General features: G+C 46.3%; 1 protein-coding gene across 1 annotated transcript in view; it reads right to left on the bottom strand.

Moving 5' to 3' along the window:
- Positions 1-18,579, bottom strand: part of LOC120036063 (F-BAR and double SH3 domains protein 2-like) — a 98,140-nt gene that overhangs the window by 30,746 nt on the left and 48,815 nt on the right. The window contains exons 7-10 of the mRNA XM_038982523.1: positions 16,189-16,243; positions 8,060-8,188; positions 6,624-6,746; positions 5,064-5,159 (exon numbers count right to left, since the gene is read on the bottom strand). Of these exons, the coding sequence (XP_038838451.1) occupies positions 5,064-5,159; positions 6,624-6,746; positions 8,060-8,188; positions 16,189-16,243 (403 nt within the window). The remainder of the gene's footprint in view (positions 1-5,063; positions 5,160-6,623; positions 6,747-8,059; positions 8,189-16,188; positions 16,244-18,579) is intronic.

The following is an 18,579-nucleotide window of genomic DNA, read 5'->3' as shown; positions in this document are numbered from 1 at the left end:
GGAGGAGACTTGGTGGGTAGAGACTAGTGGTTAGGTCTACCGGTGCCAGGGTCATGTTATGCCTCTAGATGGTTGGAGGAGACTTGGTGGGTAGAGACTAGTGGTTAGGTCTACCTGTGCCAGGGTCATGTTATGCCTCTAGATGGTTGGAGGAGACTTGGTGGGTAGAGACTAGTGGTTAGGTCTACCTGTGCCAGGGTCATGTTATACCTCTAGATGGTTGGAGGAGACTTGGTGGGTAGAGACTAGTGGTTAGGTCTCCCTGTGCCAGGGTCATGTTATACCTCTAGATGGTTGGAGGTGACTTGGTGGGTAGAGACTAGTGGTTAGGTCTCCCTGTGCCAGGGTCATGTTATGCCTCTAGATGGTTGGAGGTGACTTGGTGGGTAGAGACTAGTGGTTAGGTCTCCCTGTGCCAGGGTCATGTTATACCTCTAGATGGTTGGAGGTGACTTGGTGGGTAGAGACTAGTGGTTAGGTCTACCTGTGCCAGGGTCATGTTATGCCTCTAGATGGTTGGAGACTTGGTGGGTAGAGACTAGTGGTTAGGTCTACCTGTGCCAGGGTCATGTTATGCCTCTAGATGGTTGGAGGTGACTTGGTGGGTAGAGACTAGTGGTTAGGTCTACCTGTGTCAGGGTCATGTTATGCCTCTAGATGGTTGGAGGTGGCTTGGTGGGTAGAGACTAGTGGTTAGGTCTACCTGTGCCAGGGTCATGTTATGCCTCTAGATGGTTGGAGGTGACTTGGTGGGTAGAGACTATTGGTTAGGTCTACCTGTGTCAGGGTCATGTTATACCTCTAGATGGTTGGAGGTGACTTGGTGGGTAGAGACTAGTGGTTAGGTCTACCTGTGCCAGGGTCATGTTATACCTCTAGATGGTTGGAGGTGACTTGGTGGGTAGAGACTAGTGGTTAGGTCTACCTGTGCCAGGGTCATGTTATACCTTTAGATGGTTGGAGGTGACTTGGTGGGTAGAGACTAGTGGTTAGGTCTACCTGTGCCAGGGTCATGTTATGCCTCTAGATGGTTGGAGGTGACTTGGTGGGTAGAGACTAGTGGTTAGGTCTACCTGTGCCAGGGTCATGTTATACCTCTAGATGGTTGGAGGTGACTTGGTGGGTAGAGACTAGTGGTTAGGTCTACCTGTGCCAGGGTCATGTTATACCTCTAGATGGTTGGAGGAGACTTGGTGGGTAGAGACTAGTGGTTAGGTCGACCTGTGCCAGGGTCATGTTATACCTCTAGATGGTTGGAGGAGACTTGGTGGGTAGAGACTAGTGGTTAGGTCTCCCTGTGCCAGGGTCATGTTATACCTCTAGATGGTTGGAGGAGACTTGGTGGGTAGAGACTAGTGGTTAGGTCTCCCTGTGCCAGGGTCATGTTATACCTCTAGATGGTTGGAGGTGACTTGGTGGGTAGAGACTAGTGGTTAGGTCTACCTGTGCCAGGGTCATGGTATACCTCTAGATGGTTGGAGGTGACTTGGTGGGTAGAGACTAGTGGTTAGGTCTACCTGTGCCAGGGTCATGTTATACCTCTAGATGGTTGGAGGAGACTTGGTGGGTAGAGACTAGTGGTTAGGTCTACCTGTGTCAGGGTCATATTATGCCTCTAGATGGTTGGAGGTGACTTGGTGGGTAGAGACTAGTGGTTAGGTCTACCTGTGCCAGGGTCATGTTATACCTCTAGATGGTTGGAGGTGACTTGGTGGGTAGAGACTAGTGGTTAGGTCTACCTGTGCCAGGGTCATGTTATACCTCTAGATGGTTGGAGGTGACTTGGTGGGTAGAGACTAGTGGTTAGGTCTACCTGTGCCAGGGTCATGTTATACCTCTAGATGGTTGGAGGAGACTTGGTGGGTAGAGACTAGTGGTTAGGTCTCCCTGTGCCAGGGTCATGTTATACCTCTAGATGGTTGGAGGAGACTTGGTGGGTAGAGACTAGTGGTTAGGTCTACCTGTGCCAGGGTCATGTTATACCTCTAGATGGTTGGAGGAGACTTGGTGGGTAGAGACTAGTGGTTAGGTCTACCTGTGCCAGGGTCATGTTATACCTCTAGATGGTTGGAGGTGACTTGGTGGGTAGAGACTAGTGGTTAGGTCTACCTGTGTCAGGGTCATGTTATACCTCTAGATGGTTGGAGGTGACTTGGTGGGTAGAGACTAGTGGTTAGGTCCACCTGTGCCAGGGTCATGTTATGCCTCTAGATGGTTGGAGGTGGCTTGGTGGGTAGAGACTAGTGGTTAGGTCTACCTGTGCCAGGGTCATGTTATACCTCTAGATGGTTGGAGGAGACTTGGTGGGTAGAGACTAGTGGTTAGGTCTACCTGTGTCAGGGTCATGTTATACCTCTAGATGGTTGGAGGAGACTTGGTGGGTAGAGACTAGTGGTTAGGTCTACCTGTGCCAGGGTCATGTTATACCTCTAGATGGTTGGAGGTGACTTGGTGGGTAGAGACTAGTGGTTAGGTCTACCTGTGCCAGGGTCATGTTATACCTCTAGATGGTTGGAGACTTGGTGGGTAGAGACTAGTGGTTAGGTCTACCTGTGTCAGGGTCATATTATACCTCTAGATGGTTGGAGGTGACTTGGTGGGTAGAGACTAGTGGTTAGGTCTACCTGTGTCAGGGTCATGTTATACCTCTAGATGGTTGGAGGTGACTTGGTGGGTAGAGACTAGTGGTTAGGTCTACCTGTGCCAGGGTCATGTTATGCCTCTAGATGGTTGGAGGAGACTTGGTGGGTAGAGACTAGTGGTTAGGTCTACCTGTGCCAGGGTCATGTTATACCTCTAGATGGTTGGAGGAGACTTGGTGGGTAGAGACTAGTGGTTAGGTCTACCTGTGCCAGGGTCATGTTATACCTCTAGATGGTTGGAGGAGACTTGGTGGGTAGAGACTAGTGGTTAGGTCTACCTGTGCCAGCGTCATCCTCATGACACTGATGGGCGAAGGCTCAATGTCCACCAACTTCTGCACCGAGCTCAGAGTCTGACACACACACACGCGCGCGATCAAGCACATACAGATAGACGTTAGTGGAAATAGTTAGGAGAGAAAGAGTTAGCCAAGGTTGAAAAGGTTTGGAGGAGAAAGACAATGAAGGGAAAATAGTTTGTAGAGAGAGAGACATGCATGTACTGTATTCAGTGCTTGACTTGGGAAGGAGCTCACCAGAGCAGAGTACCAACACCTCATGTTCTACTGCTTGACTTCCTGTTCCTTTTATAGAATATTAACTCAACAGTATTGTGGACTTCCTGTTCCTCTTATAGAATATTAACTCAACAGTATTGTGGACTTCCTGTTCCTCTTATAGAATATTAACTCAACAGTATTGTGGACTTCCTGTTCCTCTTATAGAATATTAACTCAACAGTATTGTGGACTTCCTGGTCCTCTTATAGAATATTAACTCAACAGTATTGTGGACTTCCTGGTCCTCTTATAGAATATTAACTCAACAGTATTGTGGACTTCCTGGTCCTCTTATAGAATATTAACTCAACAGTATTGTGGACTTCCTGGTCCTCTTATAGAATATTAACTCAACAGTATTGTGGACTTCCTGGTCCTCTTATAGAATATTAACTCAACAGTATTGTGGACTTCCTGTTCCTCTTATAGAATATTAACTCAACAGTATTGTGGACTTCCTGTTCCTCTTATAGAATATTAACTCAACAGCATTGTGGACTTCCTGTTCCTCTTATAGAATATTAACTCAACAGTATTGTGGACTTCCTGTTCCTCTTATAGAATATTAACTCAACAGTATTGTGGACTTCCTGGTCCTCTTATAGAATATTAACTCAACAGTATTGTGGACTTCCTGTTTTACCAAGTCAAACACTGACTGTAGGTGTTATAGAGCAGTGGAACAAGACACTAAGACAGAGACTACAGACTTAACAGATTGGTTTACAGAAGGACTGTTTCAACATGTGAAGGCACAGAGACAGTGAGTACGGTTATATGCACACAATAATGTCATTATTGTGGATAGTCAGGTTAATATAATAGTTTGTTTAAAACGTTTACATGTTTTGTAAGAAGAAATGTTCCCCTAATAATCCTGTTTACATGGACACATCTGAGATCAGGAGACCTGATGTCACTCTGATAAATGCAGAACATCTCCTATCTTTATAAACATTCTACCACAATGACCATGTTATTTTTGGGAAGCATATTTGATTCTGAGTTCGGACATCTAAAGTTTGTACGTGAAAACTACTTCTAAGACCTATACATTCAGTTGTTCCAAACTCACTTCACTTCACAAAGAGGGAGGCTCTCTTGGCTGGTGCTGGAACATGCTCAGATCACATACACAGCTGGAACGCCCATTAAGGTGTTTACATGTCCTAATCATTTGAAAGATTGCTCAGAAAAATTTGGTGTTTTAATCAGCATAGGCTTATTTTGATTTTGACCTGACGCCGATTAAGATAAGCAGAGTAAGGTGTTTACATGAGTAATGCCATACTCAGCCTACTGCCATAATCGGATTATTCATTTATTAATGTACATGTAAACGTACTCAGTGTTAACTGAGTGGCGCAGCTGTCTAAGGCACTGAATCTCAGTGCTTGAGGCGTCACTACAGACACCCTGGTTCGAATCCAGGCTGTATCACATCCGGCCGTGATTGGGAGTCACATAGGGCGGCGCACAATTGGCCCAGCGTCGTCCGGGTTTGGCCGGGGTAGGCCGTCATTGTAAATAAGAATTTGTTCCCAACTGACTTGCCTAGTTAAATAAAGGTAAAAAAAATTGTATTAACACAGAGAAGAGTAATGCTGTGTTCAAGTGCTCCTCGGAAACTCCCATGGGAAGGTCGTCACGGTCGTTCTGTACTTGGAACGTTTCCGTGAGGAGAGCACATGAACACAGCATATGAACAGAGAACAGGGTTGGAGAGGGTTGAGTAAGGACATCTCAGATACAGGAAGCCTGTTAGTGTGTGTGTGTGTGTGTGTGTGTGTGTGTGTGTGTGTGTGTGTGTGTGTGTGTGTGTGTGTGTGTGTGTGTGTGTGTGTGTGTGTGTGTGTCTCACCGTGTCACAGTCGCTGGGTTGGAACTGGAAGTCTTGTGCTTTATGAAACACAGGGTTCTCCTGCATGAAGAGCTGCTGGTTAAACTCCTGCATCACCTGAGAGAGACAGAGAAATACAGGATTATACACACAGAAACACCCACACACACAGAAACACCCACACACACCCACACACACACACCCAGAAACACCCAGAAACACACAGAAACACCCACACACAGAAACACACAGAAACACCCACACACACAGAAACACACAGAAACACCCACACAGAAACACACAGAAACACCCACACACACAGAAACACCCACACACAGAAACACACAGAAACACCCACACACACAGAAACACCCACACACAGAAACACACAGAAACACCCACACACAGAAACACACAGAAACACCCACACACAGAAACACCCAGAAACACCCACATACAGAAACACACAGAAACACACAGAAACACCCACACACACAGAAACACACAGAAACACCCACACACACAGAAACACCCACACACAGAAACACACAGAAACACCCACATACAGAAACACACAGAAACACCCACACACAGAAACACACAGAAACACCCACACACAGAAACACACAGAAACACCCACACACAGAAACACACAGAAACACCCACACACAGAAACACACAGAAACACCCACACACAGAAACACACAGAAACACCCACACACAGACACACCCACACAGAGAAACACACACAGAAACAAACACCCATACACAGAAACACACACAGAAACACCCACACACACAGAAACACACACATAAATGCCCACACACAGACACACCCACACACAGACACACCCACACACAGACACACCCACACACAGACACACACACACAGAGAAAGACACACACAGAGAAAGACACACCCATACACAGAAACGCCCATACACAGAAACACCCACACACAGAGACACCCACACACAGAGACACCCACACACAGACACCCACACACAGAAACACCCACACACAGAAACACACAGAAACACCCACACACAGAAACACACAGAAACACCCACACACAGAAACACCCACACACAGAAACACACAGAAACACCCACACACAGAAACACACAGAAACACCCACACACAGACACACCCACACAGAGAAACACACACAGAAACAAACACCCATACACAGAAACACACACAGAAACACCCACACACACAGAAACACACACATAAATGCCCACACACAGACACACCCACACACAGACACCCACACACAGACACACCCACACACAGACACACCCACACACAGACACACCCACACACAGAAAGACACACACAGAGAAAGACACACACAGAGAAAGACACACCCATACACAGAAACGCCCATACACAGAAACACCCACACACAGAGACACCCACACACAGAGACACCCACACACAGAGACACCCACACACAGACACCCACACACAGAAACACCCACACACAGAAACACCCACACACAGAAACACCCACACACAGAAACACCCACACACAGAAACACCCACAGAAACACCCACACACACACACAGCTGTCTCACCCGGGTGGATTTGTCCAGTAGGAACTGGAAGGTGTTGTGTATGACCTGAAAGGCTTCCAGCTCTGTCTGACAGATAGAGATCAGATAGTCCTTCACATGGTTATATATCCCTCCATCCAACTCCTGAGAGAGACAGAGAGATACAGAGAGATACAGAGGAGAGAGAGAGACAGAGAGAGACAATAAAGTCAATTGAATTGAATTGAGACAGAGAGAGGAGAGAGAGAGACAGTGTGTGTGAGAGAGAGAGAGACAGTGTGTGAGAGAAAGCGAGAGAGAGAGAGACAGTGTGTGAGAGAGAGCGAGAGAGAGCGAGAGAGAGAGAGAGACAGTGTGTGTGAGAGAGACAGTGGGTGAGAGAGACATTGTGTGAGAGAGAGACAGTGTGTGTGAGAGAGAGACAGTGTGTGTGAGAGAGAGACAGTGTGTGTGTGTGAGAGAGAGAGAGAGAGAGAGAGAGAGAGAGAGAGAGAGAGAGAGGGGGGGGGGGTATGAATGGACAGAGACAGTAATGAATCATTAACAGCTAATAGACTGGATAGATACTGTAGTATGAGCAGGGAGAAGGTGGAGGAAGAAGAAGGATAGACTGAGGGAGGAATATAGGGCAGGAAAGACCTGTGGTTTGACGATGCAGAGGATGTATGGATCTGTGTGTGAGTCTGTCTGTGGGTCTGTGTGTTCTCTTGTTGCGTAAGAATCTGACCCCTTTCACCTTTCCCAACAGCAGACAGCACTATAGGAACAGTTAGGCCTGCTCTCTTAGTGTGTGTGTGTGTGTGTGTGTGTGTGTGTGTGTGTGTGTGTGTGTGTGTGTGTGTGTGTGTGTGTGTGTGTGTGTGTGTGTGTGTTTCCAGTAAGCAGCCACATCTGTCAGAGGCAGCGGTGTCTACAATATGAAACACCTCTATAGAACCCTCAGATGGCCACTACCCATTTACGACAGCAGGGGGAGGTGTTGAGCAGTACACTCCTCTCACCAACATCTCCACTGTGTGTGAGTGAGTGAGTGAGTGAGTGAGTGAGTGAGTGAGTGAGTGAGTGTGTGTGTGTGTGTGTGTGTGTGTGTGTGTGTGTGTGTGTGTGTGTGTGTGTGCGTGTGTCAATGTCTTAATGCGAGAGGAGTTCATGACCATGGGCACAGCTGAGATACAGTAAGCTGACATACCGAGCAGTGGCTGAGGTGTTTGTGTGTTTGTGAAGCTAAAAGATGAGCGTCAACACTATGATGTCTGAACACTAAAGATTCTGAATCTCTGACGCATGTGTCTGTCTGTCTGGGAGTGTATGTGATTATCTCACAGTCTAGAGGGTCCAGTCATTCACCTCACCAACCAGTCACTAAGGCCAAATGTGTGTGTGTGTGTGTGTGTGTGTGTGTGTGTGTGTGTGTGTGTGTGTGTGTGTGTGTGTGTGTGTGTGTGTGTGTGTGGTACCTGTATACAGTGCAGCAGGTCTGTGTGGTAGTAGCGGTCATGATGAGCATTAGCTGCTGCCAGGGTTAACAGGTAGTCATTCCTGGCATGGGTTGCTTTAGAGTTACAGTCACTCCTCTTGGCTTTCAACTAGACAAAGACAGAGAGAGACAGAGACAGAGACAGAGACAGAGACAGAGACAGAGACAGAGACAGAGACAGAGACAGAGAGAGAGAGAGAGAGAGAGAGAGAGAGAGAGACAGAGACAGAATGACAGAGAGAGAGAGAATGACAGAGAGAGAGAGAATGACAGAGAGAGAGAGAGAGAGAGAGAGAGAGAGAATGACAGAGAGAGAGAGAGAGAGAGAGAGAGAGAGAGAGAGAGAGAGAGACTGAATGACAGAGAGAGAGAGACAGAATGACAGAGAGAGAGAGAGAGAGAGAGAGAGACAGAATGACAGAGAGAGAGAGACAGAATGACAGAGAGAGAGAGAGAGAGAGAGAGAGAGAGAGAGAGAGAGAGAGAGAGAGAGAGAGAGAGAGAGAGAGAGAGAGACAGAATGACAGAGAGAGAGAGAGAGAGACAGAATGACAGAGAGAGAGAGAGAGAGACAGAATGACAGAGAGAGAGAGAGAGAGAGAGAGAGAGAGAGAGAATGACAGAGAGAGAGAGAGAGAGAGAGACAGAATGACAGAGAGAGAGAGAGAGAGAGAGAGAGAGAGAGAGAGAGAGAGACAGAGAGAGACAGAATGAGAGAGAGAGAGAGACAGAATGAGAGAGAGAGAGAGAGAGAGAGAGAGAGAGAGAGAGAGAGAGAGAGAGAGAGAGAGAGAGAGAGAGAGAGAGACAGAATGACAGAGAGAGAGAGAGAGAGAGAGACAGAATGACAGAGAGAGAGAGAGAGACAGAATGACAGAGAGAGAGAGAGAGAGAGAGAGAGAGAGAGAGAGAGAGAGAGAGAGAGAGAGAGAGAGAGAGAGAGAGAGAGAGAGAGAGACAGAATGACAGAGAGAGAGAGACAGAATGACAGAGAGAGAGAGACAGAATGACAGAGAGAGAGAGAGAGAGAGAGAGAGAGAGAGAGAGAGAGAGAGAGAGAGAGAGAGAGAGAGAGAGAGAGACAGAGAGAGAGAGACAGAGAGAGAGAGACAGAGAGAGAGAGAGACAGAATGACAGAGAGAGAGAGAGAGAGAGAGAGAGAATGACAGAGAGAGAGAGAGAAAGACAGAATGACAGAGAGAGAGAGAGAGAGAGAGAGACAGAATGACAGAGAGAGAGAGAGAGAGAGAGACAGAATGACAGAGAGAGAGAGACAGAATGACAGAGAGAGAGAGAGAGAGAGAGAGAGAGACAGAATGACAGAGAGAGAGAGAGAGAGAGAGAGAGAGAGAGAGAGAGAGAGAGAGAATGACAGAGAGAGAGAGAGAGAGAGAGAGAATGACAGAGAGAGAGAGAGAGAGAGAGAGAGAGAGAGAGAGAGAGACAGAGAGAGAGAGAGAATGAGAGAGAGAGAGACAGAATGAGAGAGAGAGAGACAGAATGAGAGACAGAGAGACACAGAGAGACAGAGAGAGAGACAGAGAGAGAGAGGTCATGATCAGATGAGCTCCTGCATTTTTCAGCATTTTCTTTAAAAAATATAGATTTAGAGTTAGTTAAACTTGGATTTTTTGTCAGGAACACATACAGGATGCTACCCTCTACAACATAACCCTAAATTCAAATCAAAACTCAAAACCTACAACCTGATTTTGGACGGAATTACGGAATCACCTGAAAGATTCACAACTACCAAGGATTATTACACAGCAAATTCTCTGGAAAACAACAGTAACCTGAAAACACCACCCAACCTGGAACTGAGTGAGTAATGTTTAGTCTGAAACTATATTCTATTGCCAAAAGCCAAGAAGAAAAATACATGACATTACTTTATAAGCATTGAATGAAACATAATTGCCAAGCTTGATACAGCTTCAACTAGCACTGACGTGTCAAGTGAGAGGTGTCAAAGACCATTAGCCCAACAATGGCAGGAGAGTCGAATAGTCTACCCCAACCAAATGGAGAGGCCTTAGAAGCTCCCTCCTGCTGTTCAGAGGTAATTAAAATACAGTACCCTGGGAGTGTAAAGAATGACAAGGCAAGAAAAGAGCACAAAATGAAGCTCCTTATGGAAAATCAAGAGACACTTTTTGCTGACTATTACAAAAATGGGAACATCAGCAACCTTATCTTCCACACAAACCATCCCCTGGCATGGCACAGTGCTATATTAGCACACTACCCCTCTGTTAAGAGAGGGGGGGTTAACGAGGGGTGGAAACTCAGGATACTTGACAACGAGGACGAGGAGTCAGCTAACATAAATCTATATAAGTCTGGAACAGTATTGGTACAGGGCAACCCCAAACAGTTTCAGCTGGACTTTCACCTAATCAAAGAATTAGCCCAGCAGGAGAAGCTCTCCCTTGATAAAGATACCCCCACCCCAAGCGGGTCAGACCAAAACTCTTCATCATATAACCCCACAGACGAGCAACCCTCAGCAGACAGTCAACCTCCCAGTACAGAGCACTTCTCCCTCATTGAAATGAAGGATAAATTCACCCAGCTGGAGGTAAGGCAGGTGGAGCTGGAACAGCAGGTGATTACACTCCAGTCAGCACAGACCCAGACAACAGTCCAGCACAACAACACCCCCTTAACCAGACCAGGAGAGCTGGAGGTGGAGAGAGACACATCTGGACTCTGGACAGTTAAGAGACAACTTCAACTGGAGAAAGAGCAGAAGCAGGAGCAGGAGCAGAACAGAGCACTAGAGGAGAGGATCAGACTGCTGGAGGAGAGGGAGAGGGGGATGGAGGAGAGGATCAGACTGCTGGAGGAGAGGTTGAGGGGGATGGCATGTGACAGAGAACAACCCACTAGGGAGGTGGCCATCCCCACAGAGAAGCCAGCAGAACAGCCCACCTCATCACCCGACAAAAGTCTCGACACCACAGCAGAACAGTCCACACCAGACCCTGACCATAGAGTCAACATCACAGCAGAACAGACAAAAGAAAAACCCCAAGCCCAGCAGCTCTCACCCCCCCTGAGCACCCCCCCTGTCAGCCACCCTGATAGCCCTCCTGACAACCCCCCCACACCCACTGAGGACAAACACAAGACACAGATTTTTCTCCTTATGGACTCAAATGGGAAATTTATAGAAGAAAAAAAACTTTTTCCCAAACACAGTGTGTCTAAACTCTGGTGTCCAAACACCCAGTGCGCCCTAGACCTTCTGTCTGAGGACAAACTAGGCTCACCTAGCCACATAATAATACACACAGGCACAAACGACCTGAGAGCACAGCAGGAAAGGGTGGCCACAGCACTGAAGGGAGTGATTGAAAAAGCTTCTTCTACTTTCCCCAATGCACAAGTGGTTATCTCCACCCTGCTACCACGAAAAGACTTCCACCCTGCTACAATACAGCGGGTAAACGCAAGCATCTCCAGTGACTGTGCCTCAAAACCAAATGTTTTCCTGGCCCACCACTCCACCCTGGACTTGAACAGCCTCTATGACCAGGTCCACCTCTACAAGGCAGCAGTGCCCACCTTTGCCCGGACTCTAAAGGACATCGCTCTCAAACGCAGCCCCAACACTTCACACAGGAGCAACAGATCAATAGACACCCCACCCAGACCAGCGAGACACCCTCCAAGACCTTCAGCACCCCACCCTGGACCTACACATAGAGGACCCACGCCAAGAGGACCTACATCCAGACCACAGCACCCCCAGACACACCCCCACCCCAACCAATCAACACCCCCCCACATCAACCATGCCCACACCCAATTTAGGCCCCCTCAGATCAGACCTATGCCACTCCTGCCCACCCCATGCACCCCACCCCCGCAGAGAGGGCATCAACATGGAAGTCACACATACGCCCAGGTAGTGAGCGGGCAAACAGGCCCAACCCCCACTCTTACACTCGCCCAAGCCAACGGCATGTACCAGATGCTCAGCAGGCTCTGCTCACACTTACTGGCCTGAGGCCAAACCACGACCAACAACATTGGACACTTTATGGAACAAAAAGCCTTCACTATATCATCCTGGAATATCCAAGGCCTGAGGTCATCTGCCTTTGGCCTAAAGAGCAGGAACCCGGACTTCACCAAAGAAATCGGTAATGCAGACATTGTCATCCTGCAAGAAACCTGGTACAGAGGAGACGGACCCACTGGTTGCCCTCTAGGTTACAGAGAGCTGGTAGTCCCATCCACCAAACTACCAGGTGTGAAACAGGGAAGGGACTCAGGGGGAATGCTAATTTGGTATAGAGCAGACCTAACTCACTCCATTAAATTAATCAAAACAGGAACATTTTACATTTGGCTAGAAATTCAAAAGGAAATTATCTTAACAGAGAAAAATGTCCTCCTGTGTGCTACCTATATCCCCCCACTAGAATCCCCATACTTTAATGAAGACAGCTTCTCCATCCTGAAGGAGGAAATCAATCATTTCCAGGCCCAGGGACATGTATTAGTCTGTGGCGACCTAAATGCCAGAACTGGACAAGAACCTGACACCCTCAGCACACAGGGGGACAAACACCTGCCTGCAGGTGACAGCATTCCCTCCCCCATATGCCCCCCTAGGCACAACTATGACAACATAACCAACAAAAACTGGTCACAACTCCTGCAGCTCTGTCGCACGCTGGGTATGTACATAGTCAATGGTAGGCTTCGAGGGGACTCCTATGGTAGGTTCACCTATAGCTCATCTCTTGGCAGTAGCACTGTAGACTACTTTATCACTGACCTCAACCCAGAGTCTCTCAGAGCGTTCACAGTCAGCCCACTGACACCCCTATCAGACCACAGCAAAATCACAGTCTACTTGAACAGAGCAATACTCAATCATGAGGCATCAAAGCCAAAGGAACTGAGTAACATTAAGAAATGCTATAGATGGAAGGAATGCAGTTTGGAAACCTACCAAAACACAATTAGACAACAGCAAATTCAATCCCTTTTAGACAACTTCCTGGGTAAAACGTTCCACTGCAATAGTGAAGGTGTAAACTTGGCAGTAGAAAATCTTAACAGTATATTTGACCTCTCAGCTTCCCTGTAAAATCTAAAAATCTCAAATAGAAAACCAAAGAAAATGAACAACAATGACAAATGGTTTGATGAAGAATGCAAAAATCTAAGAAATAAATTGAGAAACCTGTCCAACCAAAAACATAGAGACCCAGAAAACCTGAGTCTACGCCTTCACTATGGTGAATCACTAAAACAATACAGAAATACACTACGGAAAAAGAAGGAACAGCACGTCAGAAATCAGCTCAATGTAATTGAAGAATCCATAGACTCTAACCAATTCTGGGAAAATTGGAAAAAACTAAACAAACAACAACACGAAGAATTATCTATCCAAAATGGAGATGTATGGGTAAACCACTTCTCCAATCTTTTTGGCTCTATAACAAAGAATAAAGAGCAAAAACATATACATGATCAAATACAAATCCTAGAATCAACTATTAAAGACTACCAGAACCCACTGGATTCTCCAATTACCTTGAATGAGTTACAGGACAAAATAAAAACCCTCCAACCCAAAAAGGCCTGTGGTGTTGATGGTATCCTTAATGAAATGATCAAATATACAGACAACAAATTCCAATTGGCTATACTAAAACTCTTTAACATCGTCCTTAGCTCTGGCATCTTCCCCAATATTTGGAACCAAGGACTGATCACCCCAATCCACAAAAGTGGAGACAAATTTGACCCCAATAACTACCGTGGAATATGCGTCAACAGTAACCTTGGGAAAATACTCTGCATTATCATTAACAGCAGACTCGTACATTTCCTCAATGAAAACAATGTACTGAGCAAATGTCAAATTGGCTTTTTACCAAATTACCGTACAACAGACCATGTATTCACCCTACACACCCTAATTGACAACCAAACAAACCAAAACAAAGGCAAAGTCTTCTCATGCTTTGTTGATTTCAAAAAAGCCTTCGACTCAATTTGGCATGAGGGTCTGCTATACAAATTGATGGAAAGTGGTGTTGGGGGTAAAACATACGACATTATAAAATCCATGTACACAAACAACAAGTGTGCGGTTAAAATTGGCAAAAAACACACACATTTCTTCACACAGGGTCGTGGGGTGAGACAGGGATGCAGCTTAAGCCCCACCCTCTTCAACATATATATCAACGAATTGGCGCGGGCACTAGAACAGTCTGCAGCACCTGGTCTCACCCTACTAGAATCCGAAGTCAAATGTCTACTGTTTGCTGATGATCTGGTGCTTCTGTCACCAACCAAGGAGGGCCTACAGCAGCACCTAGATCTTCTGCACAGATTCTGTCAGACCTGGGCCCTGACAGTAAATCTCAGTAAGACCAAAATAATGGTGTTCCAAAAAAGGTCCAGTCACCAGGACCACAAATTCCATCTAGACACCGTTGCCCTAGAGCACACAAAAAACTATACATACCTCGGCCTAAACATCAGCACCACAGGTAACTTTCACAAAGCTGTGAACGATCTGAGAGACAAGGCAAGAAGGGCCTTCTATGCCATCAAAAGGAACATAAATTTCAACATACCAATTAGGATCTGGCTAAAAATACTTGAATCAGTCATAGAGCCCATTGCCCTTTATGGTTGTGAGGTCTGGGGTCCGCTCACCAACCAAGATTTCACAAAATGGGACAAACACCAAATTGAGACTCTGCATGCAGAATTCTGCAAAAATATCCTCCGTGTACAACGTAGAACACCAAATAATGCATGCAGAGCAGAATTAGGCCGATACCCACTAATTATCAAAATCCAGAAAAGAGCCGTTAAATTCTACAACCACCTAAAAGGAAGCGATTCCCAAACCTTCCATAACAAAGCCATCACCTACAGAGAGATGAACCTGGAGAAGAGTCCCCTAAGCAAGCTGGTCCTAGGGCTCTGTTCACAAACACAAACACACCCCACAGAGCCCCAGGACAACAGCACAATTAGACCCAACCAAATCATGAGAAAACAAAAAGATAATTACTTGACACATTGGAAAGAATTAACAAAAAAACAGAGCAAACTAGAATGCTAGTTGGTCCTAAACAGAGAGTACACAGTGGCAGAATACCTGACCACTGTGACTGACCCAAACTTAAGGAAAGCTTTGACTATGTACAGACTCAGTGAGCATAGCCTTGCTATTGAGAAAGGCCGCCGTAGGCAGACATGGCTCTCAAGAGAAGACAGGCTATGTGCACACTGCCCACAAAATGAGGTGGAAACTGAGCTGCACTTCCTAACCTCCTGCCCAATGTATGACCATATTTCCCTCAGATTACACAGATCCACAAAGAATTCGAAAACAAATCCAATTTTGATAAACTCCCATATCTACTGGGTGAAATTCCACAGTGTGCCATCACAGCAGCAAGATTTGTGACCTGTTGCCACAAGAAAAGGGCAACCAGTGAAGAACAAACACCATTGTAAATACAACCCATATTTATGCTTATTTATTTTAACTTGTGTGCTTTAACCATTTGTACATTGTTACAACACTGTATATATATAATATAACATTTGTAATGTCTTTATTGTTTTGAAACTTCTGTATGTGTAATGTTTACTGTTAATTTGTATTGTTTATTTCACTTTTGTATAATATCTACCTCACTTGCTTTGGCAATGTTAACACATGTTTCCCATGCCAATAAAGCCCCTTGAATTGAATTGAATTGAGAGAGAGAGACAGAGAGAGACAGAGAGAGAGACAGAGAGAGAGACAGAGAGAGAGACAGAGAGAGAGACAGAGAGAGACAGAGAGAGAGACAGAGAGAGAGACAGAGAGAGAGAGACAGAGAGAGAGAGACAGAGAGAGAGAGACAGAGAGAGAGAGACAGAGAGAGAGAGAGAGAGACAGAGAGAGAGACAGAGAGAGAGACAGAGAGAGAGAGTGACAGAGCGAGAGAGTGACAGTGTGTTAAACAGCAGGCCAGATTGCTCTGCATACAAACATGTGATTTGAGAAAGAGTTGACGTGTGTGTAAACATTTCGTCATGTTGTACAGGTGTAATGGATACCATGCTTACCTTAACGTTGGCTTTCTGTAAACTAATCCTGGACTGAAACAGACCCAGCTTCGACCTGAGAGACAACAGACCACATCAATCAACTCAGATTTTAAGATTTTATTTTAAGAATGTGAAATGTCAGAATAATAGTAGAGAGAATGATTTATTTAATCTTTTATTTCTTTCATCACATTCCCAGTGGGTCAGAAGTTTACATACACTCAATTAATATTTGGTAGCATTGCCTTTAAATTGTTTAACGTGGGTCAAACGTTTTGGGTAGCCTTCTACAAGCTTCCAACAAAGGGAAGGTGAATTTTGGCCCATTCCTCCTGACAGAGCTGGTGTAACTGAGTCAGGTTTGTAGGCCTCCTTGCTCGCACACGCTTTATCAGTTCTCCCCACAAATGTTCTGTAGGATTGAGGTCGGGGCTTTGTGATGGCCACTCCAATACCTTGACTTTGTTGTCCTTAAGCCATTTTGCCACAACTTTGGAAGTATGCTTGGGGTCATTGTCCATTTGGAAGACACATTTGCGACCAAGCTTTAACTTCCTGACTGATGTCTTGAGATGTTGCTTCAATTTATCCACATAATTTTCCCTTCCTCATGATGCCATCTATTTTGTGAAGCACCCACACAACATGATGCTGCCACCCCCATGCTTCACGGTGGTGCATAGCATAGTCTGGCTTTTTTATGGTGGTTTTGGAGCAGTGGCTTCTTCCTTGCTGAGCGGCCTTTCAGGTTATGTCGATATAGGACTCGTTTTACTGTGGATATAGATACTTTTGTACCTGTTTCCTCCTGCATCTTCACAAGGTCCTTTGCTGTTGTTATGGGATTGATTTGCACTTCTTGCACCAAAGTACGTTCATCTCTAGGAGACAGAACACGTCTCCTTCCTGAGCGGTATGACGGCTGCGTGGTCCCATGGTGTTTATACTTGCATACTATTGTTTGTACAGATGAACATGGTACCTTCAGGCGTTTGGAAATTGCTCCCAAGGATGAACCAGACTTGTGGAAGTCTACAATTTTTTTTCTGAGGTCTTGGCTGATTTCTTTTGATTTTCCCATGATGTCAAGCAAAGGGGGACTGAGTTTGAAGGTAGGCCTTGAAATACATCCACAGGTACACCTCCAATTGACTCAAATTATGTCAATTAGCCTATCAGAAGCTTCTAAAGCCATGACATAATTTTCTGGAATTTTCCAAGCTGTTTAAAGGCACAGTCAGCTTAGTGTATGTAAACTTCTGACCCACTGGAATTGTGATACAGTGAAATAATTTGTCTGTAAACAATTGTTGGAAAAATGACTTGTGTCATGCACAAAGTAGATGTTCTAACCGACTTGCCAAAACTATAGTTTGTTAACAAGAAATTTGTGGAGTGGTTGAAAAATGAGGTTTAATGACTCCAACCTAAGTGCATGTAAACTTCAACTGTATGTTTCCCATGTTAATAAAGCCCATTGAATTGAAACAGAGACAGAGAGATAGAGAGAGAGAGAGACAAAGCGAGCGAGAGACAGAGCGAGCGAGAGACAGAGCGAGCGACAGAGCGAGCGAGCGAGAGACAGAGCGAGCGAGCGAGAGACAGAGCGAGCGAGCGAGAGACAGCGCGAGCGAGCGAGAGACAGCGCGAGCGAGCGAGAGACAGAGCGAGCGAGCGAGAGACAGAGCGAGCGAGCGAGAGACAGAGCGAGCGTGAGACAGAGCGAGCGTGAGACAGAGCGAGCGTGAGACAGAGCGAGCGTGAGACAGAGGGAGCGTGAGACAGAGGGAGCGTGAGACAGAGGGAGCGTGAGACAGAGGGAGCGTGAGACAGAGCGAGCGTGAGGCAGAGCGAGCGTGAGGCAGAGCGAGCGTGAGGCAGAGCGAGCGAGTGAGCGAAGGGCAGAGCAAGCGAGCGAAGGACAGAGCGAGCGAAGGATAGAGAGAGTGAGCGAGAGACAGAGAGAGAGAGAGCGAGCGAGAGACAGAGAGCGAGAGACAGACAGACAGACAGAGAGAGAGACAGACAGACAGAGGAGAGAGAGACAGAGAGCGAGCGAGAGAGAGAGACACAGAGACACAGAGACAGAGAGAGAGACACAGAGACAGAGAGAGAGACAAAGAGACAGAGAGAGAGACAGAGAGACAGAGGAGAGAGAGACAGAGAGACAGAGGAGAGAGAGACAGAGACAGACACAGAGAGACAGAGGAGAGAGAGACAAAGAGACAGACACAGAGAGACACAGAGAGAGACACAGAGAGAGAGACACAGAGAGAGAGAGAGAGACACACAGAGAGAGAGAGAGACACAGAGACAGACACAGAGAGACACAGAGAGAGACACAGAGAGAGAGACACAGAGAGAGAGAGAGAGACACACAGAGAGAGAGAGAGAGACACACAGAGAGAG

This window comes from Salvelinus namaycush, unplaced genomic scaffold (assembly GCF_016432855.1).
Source record: "Salvelinus namaycush isolate Seneca unplaced genomic scaffold, SaNama_1.0 Scaffold12, whole genome shotgun sequence".
Taxonomy (NCBI): Eukaryota; Metazoa; Chordata; class Actinopteri; order Salmoniformes; family Salmonidae; genus Salvelinus; species Salvelinus namaycush.
The sequence above is the reverse complement of the archived record's forward strand: the minus strand, read 5'-3'. Positions and strand labels throughout refer to the sequence as shown.